The sequence below is a fragment of the Epinephelus lanceolatus genome, chromosome 16, assembly GCF_041903045.1.
Source record: "Epinephelus lanceolatus isolate andai-2023 chromosome 16, ASM4190304v1, whole genome shotgun sequence".
Classification (NCBI taxonomy): Eukaryota; Metazoa; Chordata; class Actinopteri; order Perciformes; family Serranidae; genus Epinephelus; species Epinephelus lanceolatus.
In genome coordinates this window covers 2,321,092-2,346,592 of record NC_135749.1, presented here as the reverse complement: position 1 = coordinate 2,346,592, position 25,501 = coordinate 2,321,092, and the positions used below count along the sequence as shown (strand labels likewise).

The following is a 25,501-nucleotide window of genomic DNA, read 5'->3' as shown; positions in this document are numbered from 1 at the left end:
TTATATTAATATTCTGCTTTCAATGGGTCAGTTCACCCAATTACATAAAATTTAATTATAGGAAATTGGTTGTACGAGCTCAGATTGTTCGATACAGACACGTCTGAGACATTTCAGATGTCTCATAATATGGGCACATAAACCAAGACTATCTGCATGGGTGCACATCAGAATCATTTGCAGTAATTTGGGTAAAACAACCCTAATTTTGCTTTGAATTACAGCACGAGTGGACAGTGTCTGTGTGGAAGCACAGCAGTGGTTAGAAACTGTCAGCAGTGCCATGTTGTCATCGTACAGTATGAACAGTGTCAGGCTCCAGGTGACTGCTCAACAGTCAGTCCTCGGCCCTGCCTGGCTCCTACGTGGCTACCTTAACGGCCAGCAGCAGTCCAGACTACTCCTGGGGCCCCGGGGCTTTCATGGCCATGCTGGCCCCCACCATGGCTGGATAACTCCGGTTCCTCCTCATTCCATCGGGCCCAAAAGGGGAGCCGGATCTGCGCAGCCCACCCAGAGGCCCCAGGATGGGGCCAGGACTCATTGCTCTGCCACCTGGAGCTCCAGCCACACCCAGCCGCTTCACCTTGTCCAGCAGGTTGAGGTTGTGGACGGTCACGCTAACGTCAGTCTGGCTCTCACAGTCCCTCCCTTTCTGCCTGCCTCTCATCCTCCCCGTCACCTCTTTCAGAATGGAGCGGGCTGGCTTGGAGGCCAGGAAGTTGTCGTAGGAGGGGCTCTTGAAGTCGAAGCCGGCGGACGTTGGCACAGCTGAAGCTCCCTGTCCTGTGGGTGAGTTGGGAGGGGTGGAGGGGCGCAGAGGGTCGGGGTTGGGCGCTCGGTTTGGAGCGATGGAGGTGCTGAATAAGACTCCTCCGATGCCCTGACTGTACTCCAGGCCCTGACTCTGGTGATACATCGCTGCTGAGATCCCTCTCTCCTGGAGGAGGCGCACTAACCCCAGGGAGGTGCTGGTGGTGCGTGTTGCATCTCTGCACAAACATGGGAAACAAGAGAGTCAGACTGACTGGTAACAAGTGATGTTGATCCAAGCAGCACAGTCTGCTTCCTACTTCCTGTCAGTGCTGTTGTGCTGCTAACTCATTTACAAAGAAACAGTAGCATGAAGGAGACATATCTGTAGACAACAGCTGAGAATGAAGTAATTTTCTGGTGTATGTGAAACCGTGCCTGAGGTTGGTCGAGGATTCGGACGGCCTGAGGCTGAGCCTGCGCGGCGTGCAGGGTGTGGCAGCAGGTGTGCCCAACAGACTGCTGGTCATCACGCAGGCGGACGACGCTGGGACTGGGTTCAGACTGGAGAGAGAAGGAAAACAAAACCACAAAGAGAATTAGGAAAATTGAAAAGATGATACTTAAATTGCACAATCGCAACATCTCATCATATCAAACTATGTTTGTTGTGCACGACGGACGATGTTTGATCGAACCTTAAGGACCTGCATGTATTATTTAGGACCTTCCTACTGTCTAGAAGACGACTGACTGAATGTTGTTGGACTGGATCCCACCTCAGCGCCTGCTGTTTGGATCTTATCTGTCCTGTGGGTTTTAGTCAAATTCAGACTGAGTGCACATTGAGCACTCTGTAGGAACATTAGCACATTAAGCTGCATTAAACGTTTCATACAAAACTCATTTTCTTTGTTTTTTAAAAGCATGCATAATTCAAAACAGAGTGCATCTTTAGGAGGCAAACACAAGACACTTGTTATGGAAACACACTATTTCATTAGATTTTGCAGTAATGTTTGAATACAGAGGCTTTTAGCAGAAAAAAATTTTTTTGCTGTGGTTGAAGCCGAATGAATTCTCTCAGATCAGACAGAAACTTCACAGGAAAAGTTGACTTTGAACATACATTTTCGAGCAGCTCCAGACAACATCTGTTGCTTACCTTGGTGTGACCCGCGTCAGCTCGTCAGTCGGGTGGAGGATCCGACATGTGGTGAAGGTGTAGGTAGAGCTGGTGTGGGCCATGCATTTACCTGGGTAGTACGCAGCTGCAGGTCACAGAAAACATTTTTAAACACATGATACACCTCAACAGTCTACATGTAGTGCAGAGTATGTATGACTGTGCTGTGTCCTCACCCAGGACGTCAGTGTTGCTGAGATGAGGCGACGCAGATGGAGAGGGTGGAGATGGTGGAGCGAGGCTGGGTGGAGGCTGCCCGAGGTTGGTGTCACTCGTGCTGGAGGTGGAGGGCACGGCGGGTGAGGCAGAGGCAGAGGCCGAGGAGGTGGGCAGATTCTGGAAGTATTGCTCCCCTGGTTCATCCTCCTCGAAGCCGCCCCACGGATACACCTGCACACGACACAGTGCAGCACAGACAGCAGAGACGGAGCACTGAGTGTTACTTATCATGAGGAGGGTACGGAGTATTTGCAAGTAATAAGTCAAGTCATACCATATAAACACAGAGATATATCAAAATAAAGATGAATTACACCAAACCTATCTGAGCCTATCTCCTCAGCTCTTCTGTCAGTGTACATTTTATTCATCGTTTCGTCCCACTGAACTAACTTAGGAGAAAAACAGCAGCAGAGTTAAACAGATGGACAGCACATATGTGGGACTGGATTCCCTCTGTAGTAAAAGACGACGACAAATCCCAATTTTATTTGTGCAGTGATAAAGCTGTATAATTATAGTGTAACTGATGGCATGCTGTCAGGCAGTGGGAAAACATTATGTCTGCAGTAATCTGTTGACGTTCACTGAGCATAAATACAATAAAAGGCAGTGAATAAAATTTGATTACACAAAAAACAACAGTCAACAGAGCAAAACAGGGCATTAAATTAATGAGTGACTTCATGTTGTGCACACTGAGTCTGAAACCTTCATCCGTCGGAGCCTTTAGAGACGTTTGACCAAGAATCAGAGGAGGAAATGTGGCGGTGGGACACAGCTGAGACAAGACAGAGGAACAGGGTGCACAGAATAATTTCATGAGTCAGATAGCTACTGTCAACAGGTCAGATAGTGATTTTCAGGTAGATGATGATGAAGAGGAGGAGGAGGAGGAGGAGGAGGAGGAGGAGGAGGACAGCTCCGCCCCTTCATGCAGCTGTGGTGCCAAATGAAAGACAGGGAGGGAGTGATGATGGTCAGATAGGGAACTCCAGTGGAGAGAGGCAGAGAAGGAAATGTGTCTTTTCATTTTGTCACGTATTGTGAATTTTCACAACTAACAGAAGAATAAAACTCATCAGAATCAGTGTGAAAGGTTTGTGTGCGTAACAGACTAAAAATGTAACTGAAAAAACAGACTCAGTGTGCAGAGGCCTCTGGACTGTGACATGCACTGATATATTCTGCTGCATCTATGACACTGACACTATTTTCTCGGAGTAGATGCTGCATGTTAGGCTGGTCAGAGGGTGTATTAAAATCTCTCTAACACACACAAATGATCTCACACACACACACACTCACACACACTCACACACAGACCTGCTCCAGCTCCAGTTCCAGGGGTCTGTAGCCTTTGGGCACGACTCCCGGCCTGGCGTCCAGGATCACCCCGAGGTGAGGCTGAGCTAACTGCTGCCAGTGGTGCAGGGTGGCAGAGCCTGGGGGAGACACATGGATATGACTGCAGTTCACTCAATATCTTTACACACACAAATAAACACTTGAATAAATAAATATGTAAGTGATTTACAACTTGGAACTGATTATATATTAACTTTCTTTTTATTCTAAAGACTTTTAATCATCTGTTTTTGTTAGTTTTGTTTTGTTTGCTTTTTCTTTTTTAACATCTTTGTGTTTTATTGTCTTGTTGTTTTATGTTCAGTTGTTTGTGCTATGCTTCAAATTGTGTGTCGTTCCAGTTTTGCCACATGAAGCACAGTGGGCTGCATGTTCGTATAAATGAAGCTGAGTTGATTATTTTAGTTGATGCTTTTGATACGTAGCTTTCCTGAACAGGAACTTTAGCTGTCTGTGTCCTGTGGTTTGTGTTAGAAGGCTTCACAGACTTTACTCATGTTAAACTGAAAAATCACATTAACCTCTGACTATAACACACGTGTAGTAAGTGGTGTTGTGATGTTGCTGCAGGACAAACTGACGGATGAATGTATGTAGAAATATTTTATCCAGCACTAGTTCATGGGCTGATACAAGCCTGCAGACTACATGTCCAAATCATGACAAATAACCATCTAACATATGCGTTAATGCTAGTAACTACTTTTCTAAAAGCCATGTCTAATGAGCATATACATGAAACTGCCTCCACCAACCAGTCAAGTTACAGCTGACAGTCACGTCTGTCCAGACTCACATGTCGCCATGACAGGTGCTTCAAATATGGAAGCTGCATGTTCTAAAACATGGATGCTTCACACACAGAAGATCTATACAATCAGCTCAGTTTCAAGATTAGAGTCACCAATTCAGTGTCTGACCAAATGTCTCCCCTTCTGTTCCTGAGATATGACGTTAAAACATGTCCAGGAAAGAACATTAAGGCTGAATCCAAACGTCCACCCTCTGGACCTGCAGACTGAGCCCTCGCTGACGTACGTAGTGTGGCGTATTTACTGTCATCATGTAAAGTGTGCGAGGGCAGAGACTGCAAGCTGAGACTGTTTAATTCGTTGCCATGGAAATGTTTAAGTATTGCTGCTGTCATATTCATATTCATGTCATATAAGTTGATGAGCAGTGCTAAACTCATCTGTTCCTGCAGATAACAAGATATAAATCACATGCAGAGCCTTATTTTGTGACTGAATAAAAATGTATTAACACATCTCTATATAACAGCTACACATGATTAAAACAGAGATGTGTGTAAATCAGGACTATGACTCAATAAACTGTGTCCTACTGACATTAGAAACCTTCTTTTGTTGTTAGTATAATTTTTCAGCCCATCACATCTTATCAGTCTGACAGGCTGCAATAATAAAACACATTTTCAGTCCCTGTACAGCCTGGACTCATACATATCTCTGCATCATGATGAGGTTGAATATTATTTGTGGCCTTCACAGTTAAAGCAACATTTTAATAGACCTAACTATCAATAACTATTTTACACATTCACAAGTTTTTTTTTCAGCACTGGAAACCCACAACGTCACGTCCATACTGCAATGAATTGTGGGTTATTAAATCAGTGAAGTCTGCTGAAGTCTGCAGCCCAAGCAGACTCTCTGGAAGTCTGCAGAACGTCTTGAGGCCCCTGTGGACTGGATGAACTGTGGATTTGGGCAGCACTCAGCACTCTCAGGCTTCCCGGGAACGCGCCCACAAAGTCCAGGAGTCTGCAAATGCGGTAAAGTTCGGACATTTAGATTCAGCCGGGATTCAGAACCCCCTTTGAGGGCGGCAGTAGCTCAGTCCATAGGGACTTTTCTTGGGATCCAGAGGGTTGCTGGCTCAAGTCCCAGGGAACTGAACTGCCCAGGGTGCCTGTCCATGTGTCTGACCTCCCTCCATTTAATGCATGTATAGGTCCTGTGTGTGTGTGTGTGTGTGTGTGTGTGTGTGTGTGTGACAACAGAGTGAAATCCCGTTCTGGGATTAATAAAGTGTATCTTCTTCTTCACTTCATCATTTTGTCCTGTTTGACATTTCTGTGGTGTTTTGTCATAATCAGCGCATGAATCCTACATGCTACAAGCTTTATTTCTATTGTTGAGGCTTTAGTTGGTTTATGTTAAGGTAGAGGGGAGAGCTCTGTCCCAACGGTCCCATGTGGGCTGGACTGTGGTGGCTCCCCTTCTTTTGTTCCCTCTGGCTGGCACACCAGTTTTCAGTTAGTTTGGAAGAGAGGGGGTTAATTTAGCTAGGTTCTTAGGTTCTTGGGTTTTTGAGTTGGTCACAGTGATTCTTTACCTTTCAATAAAAAACGTGTTTCTTTGCAGCTCCTGCCTTGTTTAACTGTGTTCAGTCTCTTTGGCTCGAGCTAATTTAGAGGATCGTAACAGACCAAAAACATGCTCTGTGAGGTCACAGTGACCTGAAACCAACAAACATGACAGGGCTGTCACCAGGATGGAGGCGTAAAAACAGATGAGGAGGGGTGTTAGGTTACACTATGTTAGGCCTCAGATCAGAGCAACAAACCAAGATAAACACAGAGACACTAAAAGGACAGGAGATGAAAATGAAATGGAAGAGCAGCAAGTATGAGACAAGGTTTTATTAGTCAGCCACATTAATTTGAACCAGAGACAGCAAGAAGTGTCAGAGTGAGCAAACACAAATCATAAAAACAGGAAGTCAGAAATAATGAAGACACAAATAAAGACAGAAAAATACTACATATATGAGAAGGTGTGAACGGAAATAAATAGATGTAAACAGAAGCAGAGGCAGGGTTTCTACAGAGCATGGAGATGTGTTCTACAGACTGTGCTTTTAAATGAAGTTTGAGTTATCACCAGCAGAGGGCAGCACAGGCCCAGCAGCCACCTTTAAGGTCAAATCAACACTGAGCCACAAGAAAACACTTGTGTGTTACACTTCTGGCCCATCAATGATGTCACATCATCAGCTGTGACTGGCACATAATTCAGAAGCATAAATCAAAGACACGCTCACTCTGCTCAGGGCTGAGTTGTGTCTGGTTTTGAGGCTCATGTAACCACTGTTCATACTGTGGAGAGTTTTATTAGTAAACTGTAACTATAAAATGAAAGGATGTTTTGCTGCCTCTCACAGCAGCTGGAGTCTGAGAAAAAATAACTTCATTCACTGGGCCGACTGCCGGCAACTTTTAAGGTGGAACGTTAACTTGTAATGTTACTCAATGCATGAGTTGATGACGTGAATCCATCAGCACACCTTAAATTTCACTGTGACAACTTTGACCATCACTTTACTTTTTATATGACACACACTTTTAGTAATGACTTTAAAAATATAGGAACTAAATGCACAAAGCTGCTATTTTTAAATATCCCATGGAGAGAGACTCTCACTGCAGCCTGTTCTATTTTGTTGTGAAAATGTGGGCATGCAGCCTCGTTCTGTGGACGATAAACCAGGTGCAGACTTCCATCTGTGTCACCGCTGATGAGGAAATACAGCGAGTGCTGGACGGAGCAGTGAGTGACAACAACCCCGCCCACATTTAAGAGGACTGTCTGAACACACCGAGGGTCTAGGTACCATGTCTGAAGGCTTACTGCTGGCTCCACTACAGACAGTGTCTGGTGTGTCTACAGCCATCCTCTGGGCTGTGTGTCTTTGTAGTATCTGTGTGGAGATGTGAAGCTGCCTGACTTGTGATGATGCATCAGAGACCAGAAAGAGTTAAACAGCATCAGTGACAGAGGTCTGTCTTTCCTCTCTCTCGCTCCCTTCATCTTCCTGCTTCCGGCTCGGTCTCTGGCCCACCTTCTCCCCCTCTCCCTCTCTATCCCAGCTCCCGTCTTCCTCACCCATCCCCAGCCTCTCTCTCTCTCCCCCTCCAGTGTCCGCCCGTGCCAGCTCTCCCGCCACCTCTCCCCCTCCGCCCCCCAGCCCCACTTGCTCCCTTTCTTTGTCCCGACCCCTCTGTGGCGGTCCCCTTCCTGCTTCCTCCCCGCCTTGCAGCTCATCTCGCTCTCCATTTCACCCTCACCTTCAAGCGGTTTGACGATCTGGAGTTTGTCGGGGAGGTAGGGTCCTCGCGAGGCCCAGAGGTGGAGGTTCCCGAGGGACATGATGCTCTCTGAGGGGGTCAGCGCACTCTCCTGGCTCAGGGCGTCATGTAGACCTCCGTGTCCTCCTCGTCTCCGCTCCCTCTCCTCTTCGAAGAAGCGCCTCTCGCTCAGGTTGTTTTGTCGACGCAGAGACAGGCGGCGCAGGGCGAGCCGCAGGTCCTCAGCTCCACTGGTCTTCTTCTCTCGGGCCTCAGCGCTGAGAGAGGAGACAGAGACCAGTTTGTTAAAGTACATGTTCTGTAAACTGTACAAATCGAGGAGGTAACTCTTCTGTGTATCATGCTGATGCCTAAAACTGTCCTGAGTAACTGTGTAACTGAAGAGCAGCTGAGTTAATGATATAAGCCCGCTCTTCCTCACCTGTCCTGACTGGCTGCCGTCTCCATCAGGATGCTCTGCGTCCGGTTGTCAAGGGCAACACCGTCTCCACTGATGTCACCTCCATACACGCTGGAATGAGGCGTGGAGAGGCCGCTGGACTGGGGAGACGTACGAGCTGACAGAGACTGGTTTGAGCCCGGGATGTTGGCGCTGGTTGGAGTCAGAGAGCGCTGACGGACCGTCTGGTTGACGTTTTTGACCGTTTCAAACACGCGCTTCCGATGGATCCTGCAACCAGACACAAAGGAATCACTCTGCAGTGTTTGCACTTTTGATTCTGTAATGTGGCATCTTAGTTTAGAGTGTGAGCATGTTTGACTCTCAGTGCGTACGTACTTCTGCTCCTCACTCTCTGGGTCATCCAGACTCAACTCCTTCCTCATCGTTCCCTCGATCTCAGCCGCCAGAGAATCCTGCAGCACAAACACCCCTCATGAAGGAATGCAAGATGATCACGTACACACCTACAGACGCGCACACACACACTCCCTCACCATAGGGTACAGCCCCAGAGGATGGAAGCGTCGAGGGGTTCCTGCAGGGTAGTTTCTGTTCCTCAGGTTCTTCAGCTCCTCCTGGGCTTCGTGCAGCATCTCTATGCACTCCAGATACTTCTCCTCCAACTCCTGGAGCTGTTCGTTGTGACATTAAAATGATTTTTGTAACTGAGCTCAGACTGACTGGTATCAGCTTGGCAGGTAAGAAGGTGTGGTGTGGACGTTACCTCTGCTGTGAGCTGCCTCTGAGCATCTTTAGCTGCCACCAGGTGTTGAGACAGCTCCTCATTCTCCACCGCAAACTTTAAAATACACACACGCAGGTTTGAATTAGCAAAATGAAAACAGAGCATATTAACAGTCACCTCTGAGTTCACGTGGCTTCATGAGTCTGTTCACCGATTTGGCTTTCTTCTGCAGGTCTACGATCTGAGAGAGGAGGTGTGTGATCTCTTCCTGCTGGCGTGCTGCATCCTCGGTCTTACGAGCCAGTTCCTCCGCTATGGTGGAGATTTGGAGACTGGACAACCCTGATGAGACGGAAAGGAAAAGTTTAATTTAGCCTGAGAGAGGGAGAGATGAGAGACGTGAGAGTAGAAGAAGAGCAAATGGGAGAATCATCATCATTTTCATGGACAAAATTTCAAAATGTTTTCATGACTTTTTTGGACCCCTAATACATTTTTTTCCCTTGTCCCACCTTCCCGATGTTTTTCAAACATATCAGATTCAAACTCTATTCAAACGTAATTTCACGTAGCTGGCATGAAGGAAGAGACGTGACGTGGCGCGGTGATGAAGAAACGCACGTGATGGTACAGAAAACGTCACAAATCAACATGTTAAAGCTGCGTTACGTCAACAGCTACAGAGAGAAAGAAAATGTAGTTATGAATATTTCATTTCTGCCAAGAGATGCCTCTAAATCCTGCACACTGGCCCTTTAAGTTTAGACACACACACATACAGTCAAACACAGGTGAATTAAACACAGATGCATACGTGGAGTGTGAGATGAAACTTACTAAGCTCATTGACACAGTCATTGACGAGCTGCTGCTCCTTTTCCTCGTAAGTTTCAGTCTCTGACTTCAGATGGTGTGCCTGTGTACACATACACATCACATATTCATAAATATACACCCTATAATCCCAGACTCTTTGTTTCTTACACCTTGTCAGTGTGTGTGTGGAGACAGATACCTCTGAGCGCAGAGACAGGTTCTCCTCTTCCAGCTCTTTGAGTTTCCTCTGCAGCGTGTCACTCACAAAGCCTCCTGAAGCAGCTCCCACTTTGCTCTTCTTTTCCCTTCAGACAGATTAATGCAGAAGATAAGTGTATGGCTTTATTTCTCTATAATGTGCCACCTGTGGACTGTTAAATGAGTATCTACAGCTGATATGAAGTGAGAAAGAAAGGATGCTAACGTTGGGGAGCTGCTGGACTCGTCTTCGCTCTCCTCGACTGCATTGGTGTAAAACTGCAGCAGCTCGTCCTTCAAGTTCAGCTCATGGTGCAGCTGCGCCACCTGGAGGACGACAGACAGTGTTTGACACACTGTACGTCTCTGTTTGACTGTGTGCATGTGGTGTGGATGGATCTAATCAGACTCCATTGTAAAATCTGGTTTATTTTAGAACGTTAACAGAAACAACTCCAACCCTGAGGAGTTTCAGGAGCAAGGATGGAGCTGTTGACATCGCTGATACTGATGAAGACTGTGATTCGTTTGAAAGCTCCAGAAGAAGCCGCTACAGTCTGCTGTCCTGCTTCTACAATAATGGAGGAACAGTAACAGTAACTCCACACATCTTATGTCTCAGACTGAGAAATGAATCTGTTGAGACTGCACCTTGGCTCGTACAAAATTTGTCTCTAAATGTAACACTTGTATCATCCCTGCAGCACTCTGTAGGACTTCACCTTGAATAACAGTGTCAGCTATATAAATGTAATGTGAGGTGGAGTCTGATTTGGGACAGTGTGAATGTGTGTGTGAGCAGACCTCCTCTGTGATCTGTCCCACTCTCTCCTCCAGGTAGTCATTCTGCTCCGTCAGAGTTCGGTTCTTCTTCAGGAGCGACTGGCCGATCCTCGCAGCCAGCTCCAGATCTCTCTCTTTCTGTTGGTCGGAGGACAGAGATGGTTAAGTATAGCATCGATACCCAAAAACCCCAAAACATTTATTATTGTTGGTGTCCTGTGGGGGCAGAGGTTCAGTCGCTGTTGGATATTTTCCACACCTAATCACATCACAGACATATTTCATTTGTGCAAACCTACAGTGCAGCTCCTCTCCTGCAGCCTCACTGTGTGATTTAGACTGGTTAAAAATCTTTCTTACTGCAGCTTTGAATTACTGATACAGACACAAAGAGAGCGCCTCACCTCTTCCAGCAGACGTGTGACAGCATCGATGTCATTGTAGGTCTTCGTCATCTGGCCCACTCTGTCTGCACATAGCACTGTGGGAGTATAAAGGACACAAACAGAGTGAGAGGAAGGAGGCGAGGAGGCGCAGAGATACAATCAGCTTAACAAAGACTACAATCAGTCACCAATTCAGTGTCTGACCAAATGTCTCCCCTCCTGTTCCTGAGATATGACGTTAAAACATGATGACCTTTCACCTTTTGGATATAAAATGTCATCATTCATTATTTTGTCCTGTTAGACATTTGTGTGAAGTTTTGTCATAATTAGCATATGAATTTAGTTATGGCCAAAAACATTTTATTTTTAACAATATTTTTAGGGTTTTTTTGCCTTTAATCAACAGGACAGTTGTTGGTGTGAAGGGGGACAGAGAGAGGGGACGACATGCAGCAAAGGGCCGTAGGTTGGAATCAAACCCACAGCCATTGCAACAAAGACAAAGCCTTTGTACATGGGGCGCCTGCTCTACCAGTTGAGCTAATGGGCGCCCACCAAAAACATATGTTGTGAGGTCAAACTGACCTTTGACATTTGACCACAGAACTGTAATCAGTTTATTCTTCAGTCCAAGTGGACGTTTGTGTCAAATTTGAAGCGACTGCCTCACTGAATTCTTTAGATATCACGTTCACAAGAATGAGACAAAGTGTGACAGATTTAGTGTGACACTTAATTATTTCTTGTTGTTAAACTATATTTTGTACATTTTATTTATCATTTAAAGTTTTTGTTGAGTGTTTGTGAATTTTATCTCTGAGTTGTTATTTTTAATGTTTCCTGTGGAGATGAACTTGCTGCATATCGCCTCTTCTGTACCTCCTGGGTTTCCGTAGCTCCTTCTGTCTGCCTCTCACAGTGCTGTTTTGCTCTGCTCTGTAAATTGAGCGGTTTATGTTTTAATCTTTGGTGCATATTGTTCGCACTGCTTTTATTGTCATGTCAGCGGCTGCTTTGTTTTGTTGTGACCACTTTTGTTCCATTAACGTTTGCGGCCATTTGTGGCACAGCGAGGCACCTTGAGTCACGTGATCAGCACAGCGCTGCAGTTTTAACATCCCATATCTGGTGGTGCAGAAATAGGTGATTAATGTGTCCTACTGTCGTCCGCAGGAGTGAATAAATGCTGGAAAACAATGTCTTTGAGTCGTCACTTGTGTATGATCTGTCCACACACGCTATACAAGGTCACAGTGACCTCTCATCCATGACCAACAAAAACAGTTAGTTCATTGTTGAGTCCAAGTGGATGTTTGTGCCAAATTTTAAGAAGTTCCCTTGCACTGTTCTTGAGATATCGTCTTCACAAGGATGGGTGAGATATACGTATGTATGTACAGACAACCCGAAAACATTACGCCTCCAGCTGAGGCTGTCACCGGCACGGAGGTGTAACAAATATCTTTTCTTCACTTGTGTGAAGCATGAACATGTAGAAGGGCATGCACATACACACAGCCACATTATACAACACAGAGGGTTTGAAAGTCCTCTCAGAGGTCATGGACGGGTCATGTTTAGGATGTCACACGTCCATCACATTGACATGTTAGTGTGTGACAGAGCAGACGAGCTGTTTCCATGTTTGTTGGCTCTGTTGCCCCGAGCTGAACGAGCCCATCGACCTCAGAGCTCTGATCAATAACACGCTGTCACAAAGTTATTCAATATGTTCTGTCAAACCTCTGTCACGTTGTTAGTAACAAAACAAGCACAAAATAATGTAATAGTTGTTGTATCAAAGCACCTGAGTTCCTCCTGTCCAACAACACTCTGATCTCACGGCACATGAGTGGACTGTGGGAGTTCATGTGTGCATGTGTGTGTGCTCGAGAGCTGATATGTCAAAACAGAGTGAATTCAAAGTCAGCAGGCCGCAGGAAAATTCTCCTTAATGAGAAGAACAAAGGCAGAGACGAGCTCCAGTGGAGGTTAGACACAGAAAACTGGTACAAAATGCTGTTTGTTGTTGCTGTATATGTGAAATAACAGGACGTCTGTTGTGGTGTGTTCAACAGGTAAATATTGAGCCGTGCACAAACATCAGATCTTTGTACTGGAAATAATAAAAAATGATAAGAATCACATTGAACATGTCTGCACTTCACCTTTCTTGTCCTCCTTATAGAACCAGTCATCCAGCTCACATTCATCCCTCGCTAATCCCTCCATCCCGCTCCTGCTGTCCATCTCCATCTCCTCCCTGACCTCCACGATACAGGAACAACAACGGCTCCAAACACTGATCCATTCACTTCCCCTCTCCCACTCCTGCTGCTCAGCTCCCGGGCCCAGAGACTGATTTACCCTCCGCCCACATGGACGCCCCTGCGAGAGCGAGGGAGGCGGAGAGATGAGAGAGAGCGCGCTCTGCAGCCACTGAGCTGGAGGTATAACGGAAGTGAAAGTCGTATTGTGATGGAGAGGATGCAGGATGGAGAGGAAGAGCCAATCAGAGATGGTGGGCTGCAGAACTCCCACACCTCTCTGCTGTTCACCTTCCTGTCACCCCCTCGTCTCCTCTCTCTTCCACTCTGTGTGAGGATGCTCAACATCTCTCTGCCTCCAGCGACTGTTACCACGGCAACCCTCATCTGCAAACAAAGCCCCGACACGTGCAGAGACACACATGCTAACTCTTCAACGTTGATCATGCTGCAGACACACACTGTGGGAACCAATAATCTGACCTTCTCTCAACCAAACAGCATAATGTTTTAGGTTAAACTGTAAAGTTATTAATCACTCTGCTTTACAATGAAGACAGTTTTATATCATCACATCCTGGAGCTGTGTTAAAGACACAAAAAATCTATAAAAAGCTTCAGCAGACAAACAAAGTTTAATTTACCAACTCAACTGAGAGACCTGCAAAGGGCTCATAATAACATGTTAGACATTATGAATAAAGTGGACATATAAAAATACAAATATAACATGCTCAGGAGTTCAGTCCATGTTGTTGCATCCAAACTAAAGAAACAGCCTGCTCAGCAAATCACTAACTAAAATACCTTCAAATGAAACCAGTTCGTTTAAAGTTACAGAGATACATTAAAGGGTATCTTTGGTATTAAACCCTATTTTCACATTAGTGTGTTTAAGGGACTGTGCACATGCTGCGTTTCTGGCGCCCTCAAATTCATTGTTTTCAATGTAGATGCATGGCAGGCGCGCTCAAACACCAGAGCGACACCGTTCCAATGGCTTCACTCTGAGATAAACAGAGTTCAACTTTTGGAACACAGCAGTGCGCAACACGTCATGTGACGAGGAACAACTAATCACAGCCGGCCAGACAATAAGTTAATCATGTTAGTGCAGGGCTACAGAGCTGTACACCTGTCCCACAGACAATATCACACACTGGAAGAAGATATGTATCCTTCACCCATTGCACTCATGCTCACTCACAATTTCATGGTGTCACTGTCAGTGGCTCTCCATTGAGACATCAGCTGTTCTGTCAGCTGACCACATTTCGACACACCTTCTCTGTCAGCCTATCATCTTACTGCTGTCTTTTCTAAATATGATTCTCTTTCTGCCTCTAGTACACTCATGCTGCAGTTGTGCACAGCTCCTCCTCTTCCTCCCCATCACTGACCAGTTTTTGCAGATTCTTCAGCATCATCATCATCAGTCTTTGCAGCCACCAGCACCTCCCTGTCTGGACTCCATGGGGGGACTGATCAGGGCAGCTGCCCCTCCATTACAGGATCTCCCTGCAGTCTCCCAGCACCAAAGATGCTCTGTCAGATCTTTATCATTACATATGATGTGTTAATCTGTACATCTGTACTTAGACTATTATCTTTACTTCAGTCACTTGTCTCTCCTGATTGAAATCAAACATGAGCACAACAGAAACCTCCTAAACTCTGACCCTACCTGATGTCACAGAGACATCACTGCAGATGAAGTAAAATCATCAGTGTAGAGTAAACACACAGTATTCAGAGAACACAGACTGTAACTCCAAAACTGTGTGCAGAGTGAAGCAGGGCACCATCTTGTGGAGGGAGATATTTTAAACCAGGGAAAAGACAAACTGTAGACTGCAGGTAACACTGAGGAATCTCGTTTGATTAGAAATATAGACCTCAGATATAAACACTGAAACTGTGGTGAAAGGTGGTGCGATGTCAGTATGATAATCAAACATCATGTCACTGCCTATCTGTTGCTGAAAACACAGCGAGACTCCTTTTCTCTAGATGTTCTGCAGCTGAGCAGCAGCCGAGCCGCCTGTGGTCCTGGTGTATCTGTGAAGTGTTCAGGGTAACGTTACCTACTGGAGACCCCACACAGCTGATTACTGTTCAATTTAAGGAAGCTGAAGAAGCTCACTTAAACATATGAGTGATGCTCTGGACATGAGGAACTTTTCCTTCCACTCCTCATCAACAACAGTCCCCTTACAAAAAAGTGTCCCACCATCTGCTGTTTCCACCGGTCCTGATCCTGTTGCTTCTAGTGGATTTAAAACTCCAGACGCTGAACAAAAACATGCAAAAACACTGGGTGCAGCAAAAAGTCATCATTAGACCAAGCAGTGCTAACAAAACATTAGCAAACAGCCATCCACCATTATTTTGTTTCCAGCGTTTGCTCATTGCACAAAGCATCAATAGGCACGCAAGATTACTTTTTCCAAACTCTCTGTTTTACACGTCCACACAGATAAAGGAAAACCAGAGTTCTGATAAATCCAAACCTTAAAAAATATCCATTTTAGGTACCTGAAACAAAAGGCCCAAACATGGAGGAAAATATCCGTCTACCAAAATATCTGTATACTTATAGTCAGAGCCTGACAGCAGCCAGGAGAATGTTCCCATTATACCCTGTATACCCAATGACATCACCAGTTTGAAACTCCCTCCTCTGGTTTCTGGCTTTGACAGAGAGCAGCTCATGTTCACTAATATTGACTGAACTCTCCGAGGTCATGGAAATAACTTATTGGAACTCTTAATGCAGCTGGTGTTCCCCTTTAATCTGTGCAGGACCAATTTGATTTCCACAGCCATCATTAATGCATTCAAAACAGATAAACAATAATAAACAAACAGCCTCTCAAAGCTGTAGATATGAGAGCCGCCTGCAGACAGAGCTCCTCTCTGTGTTTGACTGAGCCAGAGCATCAGGCAGAGTGGTTCTTTGGCAGGAGGAGAGGAGAAATGAGCTTTATTATCAGACTTATTGATCGTCCTGAGGCAGCGAGCAGAATCATTGTCTGCTTTAAAAGAATTAAATACAAAAAAACAAAAGGGAGGTCTGACAATAACGACCCTGTGAGATTATTTAATACAGCTCAGGTCAAACTGAGTGTGACATGTAGTCTGAGACTCAGAGCAGGGAAATGAAGAATGAAAATGTGTTTCAGCTATAGCAGATTATCTTTCCAAGAACTGTTTGAAGGATTAAATTAGCGTGTACTCAGGTGGGTCAATCCTTCACATGTATTCTCTCACCAGTCCCACAGATAAAATCCCACCAGTTTAATCTCCAGTTTCCTCCTCATCTCCTCCATTACTGCCTGAATTATAAACGATATGACTGAGAGGTTCCTGCACGTTTCACCAGGAGCATCAGCTGCACAGGAAACAGATATATATAATGTATAATATACTGTCAGTTAGGGTTGGCTGCACTCTGGTCAGACTTACAGAAGTATTTGAGAGTCTCTTCGATCTGCTCGGTGGTCAGGTCGAGCCTGGCGTCCGGTGCGATGAGGGGAGTGTGCAGCCAGTCATCGTGGTCGTAGCCGTAGACGGTGTCAGCCCGCAGCCGGTACACCGGCAGCTGCTCCTCTAGAAGGCTGATGATCTCAAACTCGGGCAGGTCGGTGCTGTTGCACACATCTGAGCATCAGAGAGGACAGGAAGGAGTGTCAGTGTGCTGCTGCCTGCTGGGGCACTGAGGGATGTCAATGCTGTTTGGGTCACATGGTGCCTGATATACTGTCAGCAGGCTCAGTCACAGCCCACTCCTGATAAGACCACATTGTGTTGGCTTTATGAATGTTCTCTTCAATATGAATGAATGAATTTTTATTTTGTGTCAAGCATAAATTCAGAGTGAGCCAGGATCAGAGTCCAGCAGACCTGCTGACAATGAGCTGTAGACTCCTTTCCCACTGTCAGGAGACGAGCTGTGAACAAAGCTGTGCAGCAGACGAGTGAGCCTTTCTGTTGTGTCATGTTCGACGTCACGGGCAGGTCATGAAACAGGTTAGTAAACAGTGGACAGCAGCATGGAGGCCAGGGAAAAGTTACTCAGTGGTGACTACTGATGTTTGAGCGCTGCTTGGGTGGAGACAGACAGTATTTTGTGATGGCGCGTCTTTGTATCTTGGCGGTAGAAGAGGCTAAAATTAGTGGGTTCGATCGGAGATGGGGCCGATAAATATTTGCAACTACTGTAGAATCAGTTGTAGAGATGTAAAGATACCACTTTTTCCTTCCCGATACCGATTCCGATCCCTGAACCTTACCGAGTACTGATCTGATCCCAGCGCGTAAAATAAAAATGATATCACTCACAGGGGGCATTTTTTCTTTTGATACCTTGAGTACAACTGAATCTGATTACAGTTTATAAAATGATGTGATTAAAGCAACATCACTTTATAACACAGGAAATTAGAGAGAACAACAAAGAAATTCATTCAAACTAAATACTTTCTACATTTGGAGTTATTGGAGGGAAACCAAATGACATGCTGCTGAGATGTCGTGCACACTGTGTAGCTACATCTGGAGATGTTGATGCAATACACATTTCTGTTACACTTGTGTTAATGCTTTACAACCACTGGATGCTCCGTAACACAAACTGAAATCAGAGTCGACCCCCCCACACACGCACGCACACGTACCTGTGATGGTCTCAGCGTCCCTGCAGTCAGGCGGCGCCAGGTGTGTGTCGAGCTGGCTGCACTCGCCCTCGCTCACATACTGCTCCTCGTTGGTGTGCCGCTGGTCGGGCTCAGGGTCCGGGTCCGGATCCAGGTCTGGGGCCGGGGGCAGGGAGGGGGCCGGGGAGGCCAGCTTGGCTCACCTCTCACTGGTGGAGAGAAACAGGGGCCATGGGCCTCTGGAGCTGGAGCTCCACTGGGTCAGCAGGTCCACCTGACGGACAGGACGCAGCAGGTACGGCAACCTGGAGGGGAGAGAAGAGGAGGAAGGAAGGAAGGAAGGAAGGAAGCAGAGACCTTTACAGAGCTGAACATATACAGTGGCATGGAAAGGTTTGGGCACTCCTGGTCATAATCTCATTCCCTGTGAGTAGTTAGTAGAAGACAGACTGATCTCCAAAAGACATGAAGTTAAAGATGAAACATGCTTTTCAACATTTTACACAAGATCACTGTTCTATTTTTGTTCTGTACGTAAGTTTAGAGTGAAAAAGAGTCATCAGAGGGAAACCTTTCCTCTGTCCTCACCACTAAATTCAGCCTCACAAGTTTGCAAAGGAACATCGAAACAAGCCCTGTGGACTGATGAAGGTAAAACAGAACTTTGAGGTATGTTTGTAGAACAAACTGTGAAACACGGGGGTGGATGGATGATGCTTTGGGCTTGTGTTGCAGCCAGTGGCACGGGGAACATTTCACAGGTAGAGGGAAGAATGGATTCAGTTAAAGTCCAGACATCACAGCATCTGTAAAGATGGCTTCTACAACAGGACAATGATCTGTAACACACTTACAAATCCGCAATGGACGACCTCAAGAGGAGCCAGCTGAAGGTTTGGCCACGCCCCTCACAGTCCCCCGACCTAAACATCATTAAACATCTGTGGATAGAGCTCAAAGAGCAGAGCATGAAGACGGCCCAAGAAGAAATCCTTAAAACAGGAAGTGTAAGTCCTGACCATGCAGGGTGCCCAAACCTCTGCCTCAGGCCCTCTTCCTTTTTTGTTATTTTGAAACTGAAACATTAAGATAAAAATACTAATCTTGCTTAAACTTAAACTTCACGTCTTTTGGAGATCAGGTCATCTTCTACAAGCTCATCTACGAAATGAAATTCTGACCAGAGGTGCCCAAACCTTTGCACACCTCTGTGCTCATGCTGCTGTAGGTCCACACTGATCAATACACCTCTCTCTCTCCCTACAGAGTCTTTAACTTCAAGTGCTGAGTCCGCACTGAGCCGCCTGCCAGCAGGCTGCAGAAATCAGAGCCCATCCACTGCAGACACACTCTTCATCTGTCGGGGAATGAGAGATGGCACACGGGGGTTAAGAGCAACTCTTGATAGGAGCATGACATAATGAAAATGGACCACTTATTGATCCATGTGCGGGAAATGATTTTTTCATGTTCTCCTCTGATGAGAGTTCAGATCAGTTGATCTCAGGCTGTGAGGGCTTCTGTGTGTCGGGGACACTTGAGCAGTGAGAATACACACCAACATGGGGGCTGGAATCAAAGGACAAAGTCTCAAACCAGCAGCCAACACTGCAGCCCCCTGACCTCCCAGTCCTCACAGCACAGAGGGGGCCTACTAAGACCAGATCCTGAGTGTCCTCTCTGAGGTGGATCCAGCAGTGCTCACATGTAGCGACCTTGCAGCACTGCATTCTGCAGGACTCAGTGTGTGACTGCAGATGCACAGCCAGCTACAGTCAGTGAACGCACCACAGATCTGGATCATGAAGCTCACCTGCCTGTCAGATCAAACAGCTGCTGACGTGGAGCAGAATATAAATAGAGACGGAGAGGAGGTGTGAGTGTGATGATGCACGAGTGTTTGTGTGTCCTCTGCAGCCAGAGGATGAATAGCTTGTTCTCTCTGTACGAGCATTAAACAAAAGACACCTGGTGATGGATGAGCATGTGACACACTGTCTCCATAACTGACAAGCACACAAACACATCACACACCATCAGACGCTCTGCTCTCTGTGCAGCAGCATCACAACCTTGGGACGTCTGACCTGCTGCTGCAGTGTGTCTGCTGTATCCACTCTCTGTTACACTGGTGTTAAACAGGACGTTTATTTTGTCCTCTTCAACAGAGCTGTTCCTGAATTATATAATCTGTGGATCAAAGATGATTTCTGCTCCAACCTGCCAACATGCACACACAGGTTTGGGATTAAAAGTCCCAAATCACCGTCCCCAACAAACCCTACCATCTCTGTACATCTTGTAAAAACTCCTTCTCCTCCTCCTCAGGTCTTCAATAAAAGGAGCAAATATTTAAGAATATTTGCATCTCTGTGTTTTCTCCCACTTTTACTTTTCATTACATACACTGGTGAAAACAGGAGCAAACAGCAGGGCAGCTGCTTGGTCAGATTCTCAGACGATACCGCAGTGCTGTGACTTCTCTGTGGATCAGGATCAGACCACAGGAATGCTCTTCTGGATTTTATTTCTTGATGTTATAATAATAATTTCATGGACTTGTCTAAAACAAGGATTTGATTATTGATTTTAGACATAAGAAAGCGTTATTCACAGTGAAACTGTGGCATGTGTTACCTCATACAAACATTTAGGTATCTTTTTTGATATAAACACTGCAGATATTGTGAAGCGAAGGCAACAGAGAATTCAGCTTCTCCATAAACTAGATTCCTTTTCCACCAGTTCCATCATCCTCTGCTGTTTCTATCATCATGTCTTTTATTAAGAACCTCCTGTGTTTTTCATTTATCGGCTGCTCTCACAGCCTCACACAGACAGACAAAATAAATAGCACTGTTAAAATCTGCTCTAAGGTCACAGGAGGACACAGCGGGACTTGACTTTTGTAATCAACAAATCCTCCAGAAATCGAAAAGTATTTTTGCTTCTTCTGAACATTTTCTTGAAGGTGAATTTTCTCTGTTTTTACATTTTATTATTTTTACTTTTAAACTAACCGGTATTTAAAATCTTTTATTCCCTCTGCAATTTGTCTTTTAAATTCTCTGTAAATATTTTTTCTCTTTTATTGATAATCAGTCTATTAACTTGTTCTTTTGAATAATTTTAAGATGTCTTTATTCGTCTGAACTCCTTGGAATATTTTTTATTTCAGATTTCTATTTATTACTCATCTATTCATGTGTCCACATATTATCAGTAGCTTAAGGTAGTTACGATGGGCCCTAGTGCACGCCATCGTGCACATATCGTCTCGTCACATGATCAGAGACTCGACACTGGATAACGTCAATGCACATATTACCCAGCGATCATCACTGCACATCTGTATGTAACAACAAATACCAAAGAAAATAAGAAATTATTTATTTAACAATTTTAGTAGTTGATTTATAGAAGAATTGATTTATAGTTATAGAATAAGCATATGATTGTGTTATAGTGACTATTTTACAATATTTAATGCATTACATTTAATTCAATAACAGTTTTTCTTTTAACAAGGCGGCAATCACTCATAAGGGCCCACTCTCCACCCGACACACTGCTGGAGGGCCCCACTCTCTCCATGGGCCCCACACCTCATGGGCCCCAGTGTGACTGCACTGCCTGCACTGTCTGTATTCACGCCCCTGTACTGTAAATCATAAACAGACATGGATTAGACCAAAGGATTTCAAGAGAGACAAAGTATCTCATGTGTTTCGATGACTTAGAGAATAGTTACTGAGCTACAGCTGGAATCTAAATATCTGTCTCTAAAACAGATTTGAATGAAAGCAGTAAGAGCGCCATGTCTCTGAGGGAGGGCTTGTCCTCCAGTCCCAACCTGCTGTCCTGCAGTAAAGCTGCTGCTGGCTCAGTGCCAGTGAACAGGTCAGGGTTCAGTCATGCGTGTGTCATAAACTGTGATGTTTGAACGCTGTCTGTGGGCGGGGCTTCATCTACATCAGCTGCTCACGTCACGGATGCAGATCTGGGTTTTGTGAAAAAATCATGTCCTTAGAGCAGCAACACAAGGAGAACATGATCAGCTGACCTTATGATGCATGACACCGCCATTACAAGCATCCCTGTGTGAGCAGAGCCGGACTGGACTCACCCTGAGCAGCTGACGGGTCCGAAGCTTCCTGTGTGAGAGCCAGAGGAGGCTGAGAGGAGCCTTCAGGAGGACACGGGCTGATGCTGGTGACTGTCCTTCGGAGGAGAGACGGTGTGTGTCAGACAGTGTGTGTGTGTGTGTGTGTGTGTGTGTGTGTGTGCAGGCCGGGCGGGTCTCTGTCATGTGTCTCTGGTCCTGGATCTGTGCACAGCTTGGACTGATCCGGATCATCAAGGTCACCTTAGGGGGGTCTCCTCTGTCGCTCTTGACCCGGTCCACTCCTCCTTCCCTTCAGCCATCTCCCTCTGTCTCTCTCCCTCTGTCTCTCTCTCTCTGTCTCTCTCCGGAGCCTCCCTCAACACTGTCGAGACACACAGCACCACAGCAACAACACTTCCGGCCACCGCCTTCAAAATAAAATCATCAGCAGAGAACAGATTTTTAACACACAACTAAAAGGTGAAATTATGACGTGACTGGGACAGCACATTTCTTAGAATAACAATACAAATAAAAAATTGATTCAAATATATATATATATATATATGTAATTGGGTTAAACATAATGTTAGAGATAAAAAAAATTCTAAAGTTTGAAATTATTTGAATATATTTAATGTCGTTAAACAAAATGTTTGAGGTAAAAAAAAATGGACACATTCAACTGTGAAAAAAAACCCCTTGAAATTATCTAATATCTATAATTGAACACATTTAATTGAGGTAAAAAAAAGAATCCTTGAAGTCTGAAATTATTTGAATATATTTCATTGGGTTAAATAAAATGTTTGAGGTAAGAAAAATAGAATTGAACACATTTAAATGAGGTAAAGACAAATCAATGAAGTACAAATTTATTTGGTTATTTTAATTGGGTTACACAAAATATTTGATGTAAAAACAAAAAAAAAATTAAAAATCATCAAAGAGCATATAGCTCGAAACGTATGTCACAGTGCAATAAATACTTCTTTTCTGCAAAGAGTCCTGCAGTGTTGCAAGTCATTCATCATTTTTTCATGTAAAAAAAGAAAAACAATAATTGAGGTAAAAAAAAAAAAAATTATTTTAATATATTCAGTTGGGTTTAACAAAGACTTTGTAGTACAAAAAAAAGAAACAGAACACATTTAATTGAGGTAAGAAAGTCACTGAAGTCCGAAATTATTCAAATATATAAATAAGGAAAAGGGGAGGTAATATCTGCTGATATTGAGGACTACTGAAACCCTCAGGGGGTAAAGTTATTCGTTTTGTAGAATTTTTATATTAGGTAATTTTGACCAGACTGTGCTTTTAATTTTAAAGCATCATGTTGTTTCAGACCACTTCCTGCTGAACATCATCTAACTTGACAGTTTTTCCTCCCTGCTGCCATCTAGACACCCAAACCAGGACCGAGCATCAGTGACGTCACGAGCACCCACAACAGGAAGGGGACAGGCTACAGACATGTTCAGAAGGAAACCTACCTCAAGTCATCCCATAATAATTACACGTATTTGGGTTATTAAATCTGTCACACGTTTTATTATATTTTATTTTTCATACTTTATTATATGTATATGTATTCTATATGTATTCTATGGCAGGTCAGCTGCAGCATTATTATGCATAAAGCCATCGCTCCACCCCTGTAACCTGCTGTATGAAGATGATATTAATGTTTTTGAGCTCTGGCCAAACTGAGGTGAAACTAATTCCCATGAGTCTGCAGTGATGAACGCCTCCCACTTAACCAGCTGAAGAGAGGAGCCATTGTTCTGCAGACAATAACCAGAACACCACGGCTGAGTCAGCCATTCCTCACTCCCTCTACTCTGGACCTCACTGTGGTGGGACGGGCTGCAGTTGGTTTAACAAAGTGCAATATACGTCACAGGAAACACGAGCGCAACTTTAATATAAAATAAAAATCTCTGTACTCTGTACTGTGGCTCTGTGTTGTGACTGGGGTCATTTCTTTGGTACGGATAGATGAGCTGTACATAGCTGCTTGTTTTTATAACTGTGTCTTGTAAGGTTCCTATAAATAAAATACATTATCATTTATATTATCTAAAGATTAAGTTTGTTTTGATTTGTAACATACTTTTTAATCTTTGGACTTGGTGCAGAGGTCGGCAGCCTTTCATATTATAAGTATTTCGTACTTTATCTTTGCAGCGTTGCTGGTGAGAGCAAACGAATCTGTCCACACACTATTAAATCCTCCGCTGGCCTCGGCTCACGACTGGCAGCTGAAAGTCGACGCTGAAAGTTTCCGGAGCATATTTCAAGGACATCACTCAGGAACTCACAGTCCCCTGGGAGGACCGGATGGAGGAGGCCCATGAGTGACAGAAGGCCAAATACCCTGCGCTGTTAGAGGCCTGTAGAGAGCGTGGTTGGAGGGCCCACTGTGAGCTGTGAGCCAGTCCAGGTGGGCTGCAGGGGTTCCCCAGGACAGTCAGTGCACCGGGCGCTCAGGCTCCTCGGCATCAGAGGGTTGCAGGAGAGGAAAGATACCAGAAACACCAGTGAGGCTGCAGACAAAGCTTCATGGTGGCTGTGGATCAAGAGGGCAGATCAGTGGTGTAGTGTGCAGCTTGGACACAGCTTGGGTCGCCCAGGTGAAGGTGTCTGATGATCTAAGACCCGAAACACCCTTTGACCCTGGATTCATCACTGATGATGTGTCCAAGCTGCACCATCCAGGTGTTTCATTTAACTCTATTTTCCTCCAAGACTTTTGGATCTGGTATCCACAGCCAGCCTTGTTAGAGAGACTCAAGGCTGCTCCACTTCTGAAGTTCAGTAAAATTTAGGACAAGGACAAGGCAGCAGGTCATCAACGTTTGACACACGTTTTAGTTGATGAAACGTTAAAACTTTTTTTAATTTGACGTATAGGCTGCACATTTTCACAGCTGTAGAATGTAATAATCACTTTAGTCCCACAACAACCACAAATTAAAATCTGGAAGTTAAAAAAATAACGGTTATTCATTTCCAGTTAATTTTCTGTCAAAGCCACCGGGAGCCACAGGAGAGGAGCTAAAGAGCTACAGAATTTTCAAATGAAAAGGCTCAAGTCTGAGTGCAGTCACGAGTCACTGGTATTAAAGTCAAAGTCGAGTTGCAAGTGTAAAATTTTGTCAAGTTGAGTTCACAATCATCATATTTGTGACTTGAGCCTGAGCAGAGTTCAGGTTATCCTGATCACAGGTAGCTTCATCCTGCAGTCTGGCAGAGAAAAGCTTCTGGGTGCACCTGAAGGCAGCAGAGGCAGTGACATTAACCCTCTGAAACCTGGATCGACATCACTTTTCTTGTGCTGCGTTCACTTGCCTTTCACAAGTCTATTTGAATCTTTGAATGCTGAGCAAACGAGTTTGATTATTTTGAAACATGGGGAAAAAGCACTGAGCAACTTTAGTAGATTTAGAAAATTATTTTAAATTATCTATGGGAAAAATGTCCAGAAATCTATATTTATAATTATCATATTTACATGTTTAGAA

At 44.8% G+C, this 25,501-nt stretch overlaps 1 protein-coding gene across 1 annotated transcript; it reads right to left on the bottom strand.

The window, feature by feature from the left end:
* Nucleotides 1–67: 67 nt before the first annotated feature.
* Nucleotides 68–22,369, bottom strand: trak1b (trafficking protein, kinesin binding 1b). The gene is made up of 19 exons (XM_033637628.2): nt 21,999–22,369; nt 17,894–18,177; nt 16,683–16,877; nt 10,966–11,042; nt 10,583–10,699; nt 10,005–10,105; nt 9,780–9,885; nt 9,602–9,680; nt 8,976–9,106; nt 8,804–8,878; nt 8,574–8,711; nt 8,416–8,492; nt 8,059–8,307; nt 7,617–7,894; nt 3,485–3,603; nt 2,116–2,329; nt 1,919–2,024; nt 1,192–1,317; nt 68–992 (listed from the first exon to the last, which is right to left on the bottom strand). Exons 4-19 carry the CDS (start codon nt 11,014–11,016, stop codon nt 398–400), a joined length of 2,562 nt encoding a protein of 853 aa, XP_033493519.2. The 5' UTR covers nt 11,017–11,042; nt 16,683–16,877; nt 17,894–18,177; nt 21,999–22,369; the 3' UTR covers nt 68–397.
* Nucleotides 22,370–25,501: the final 3,132 nt, after the last annotated feature.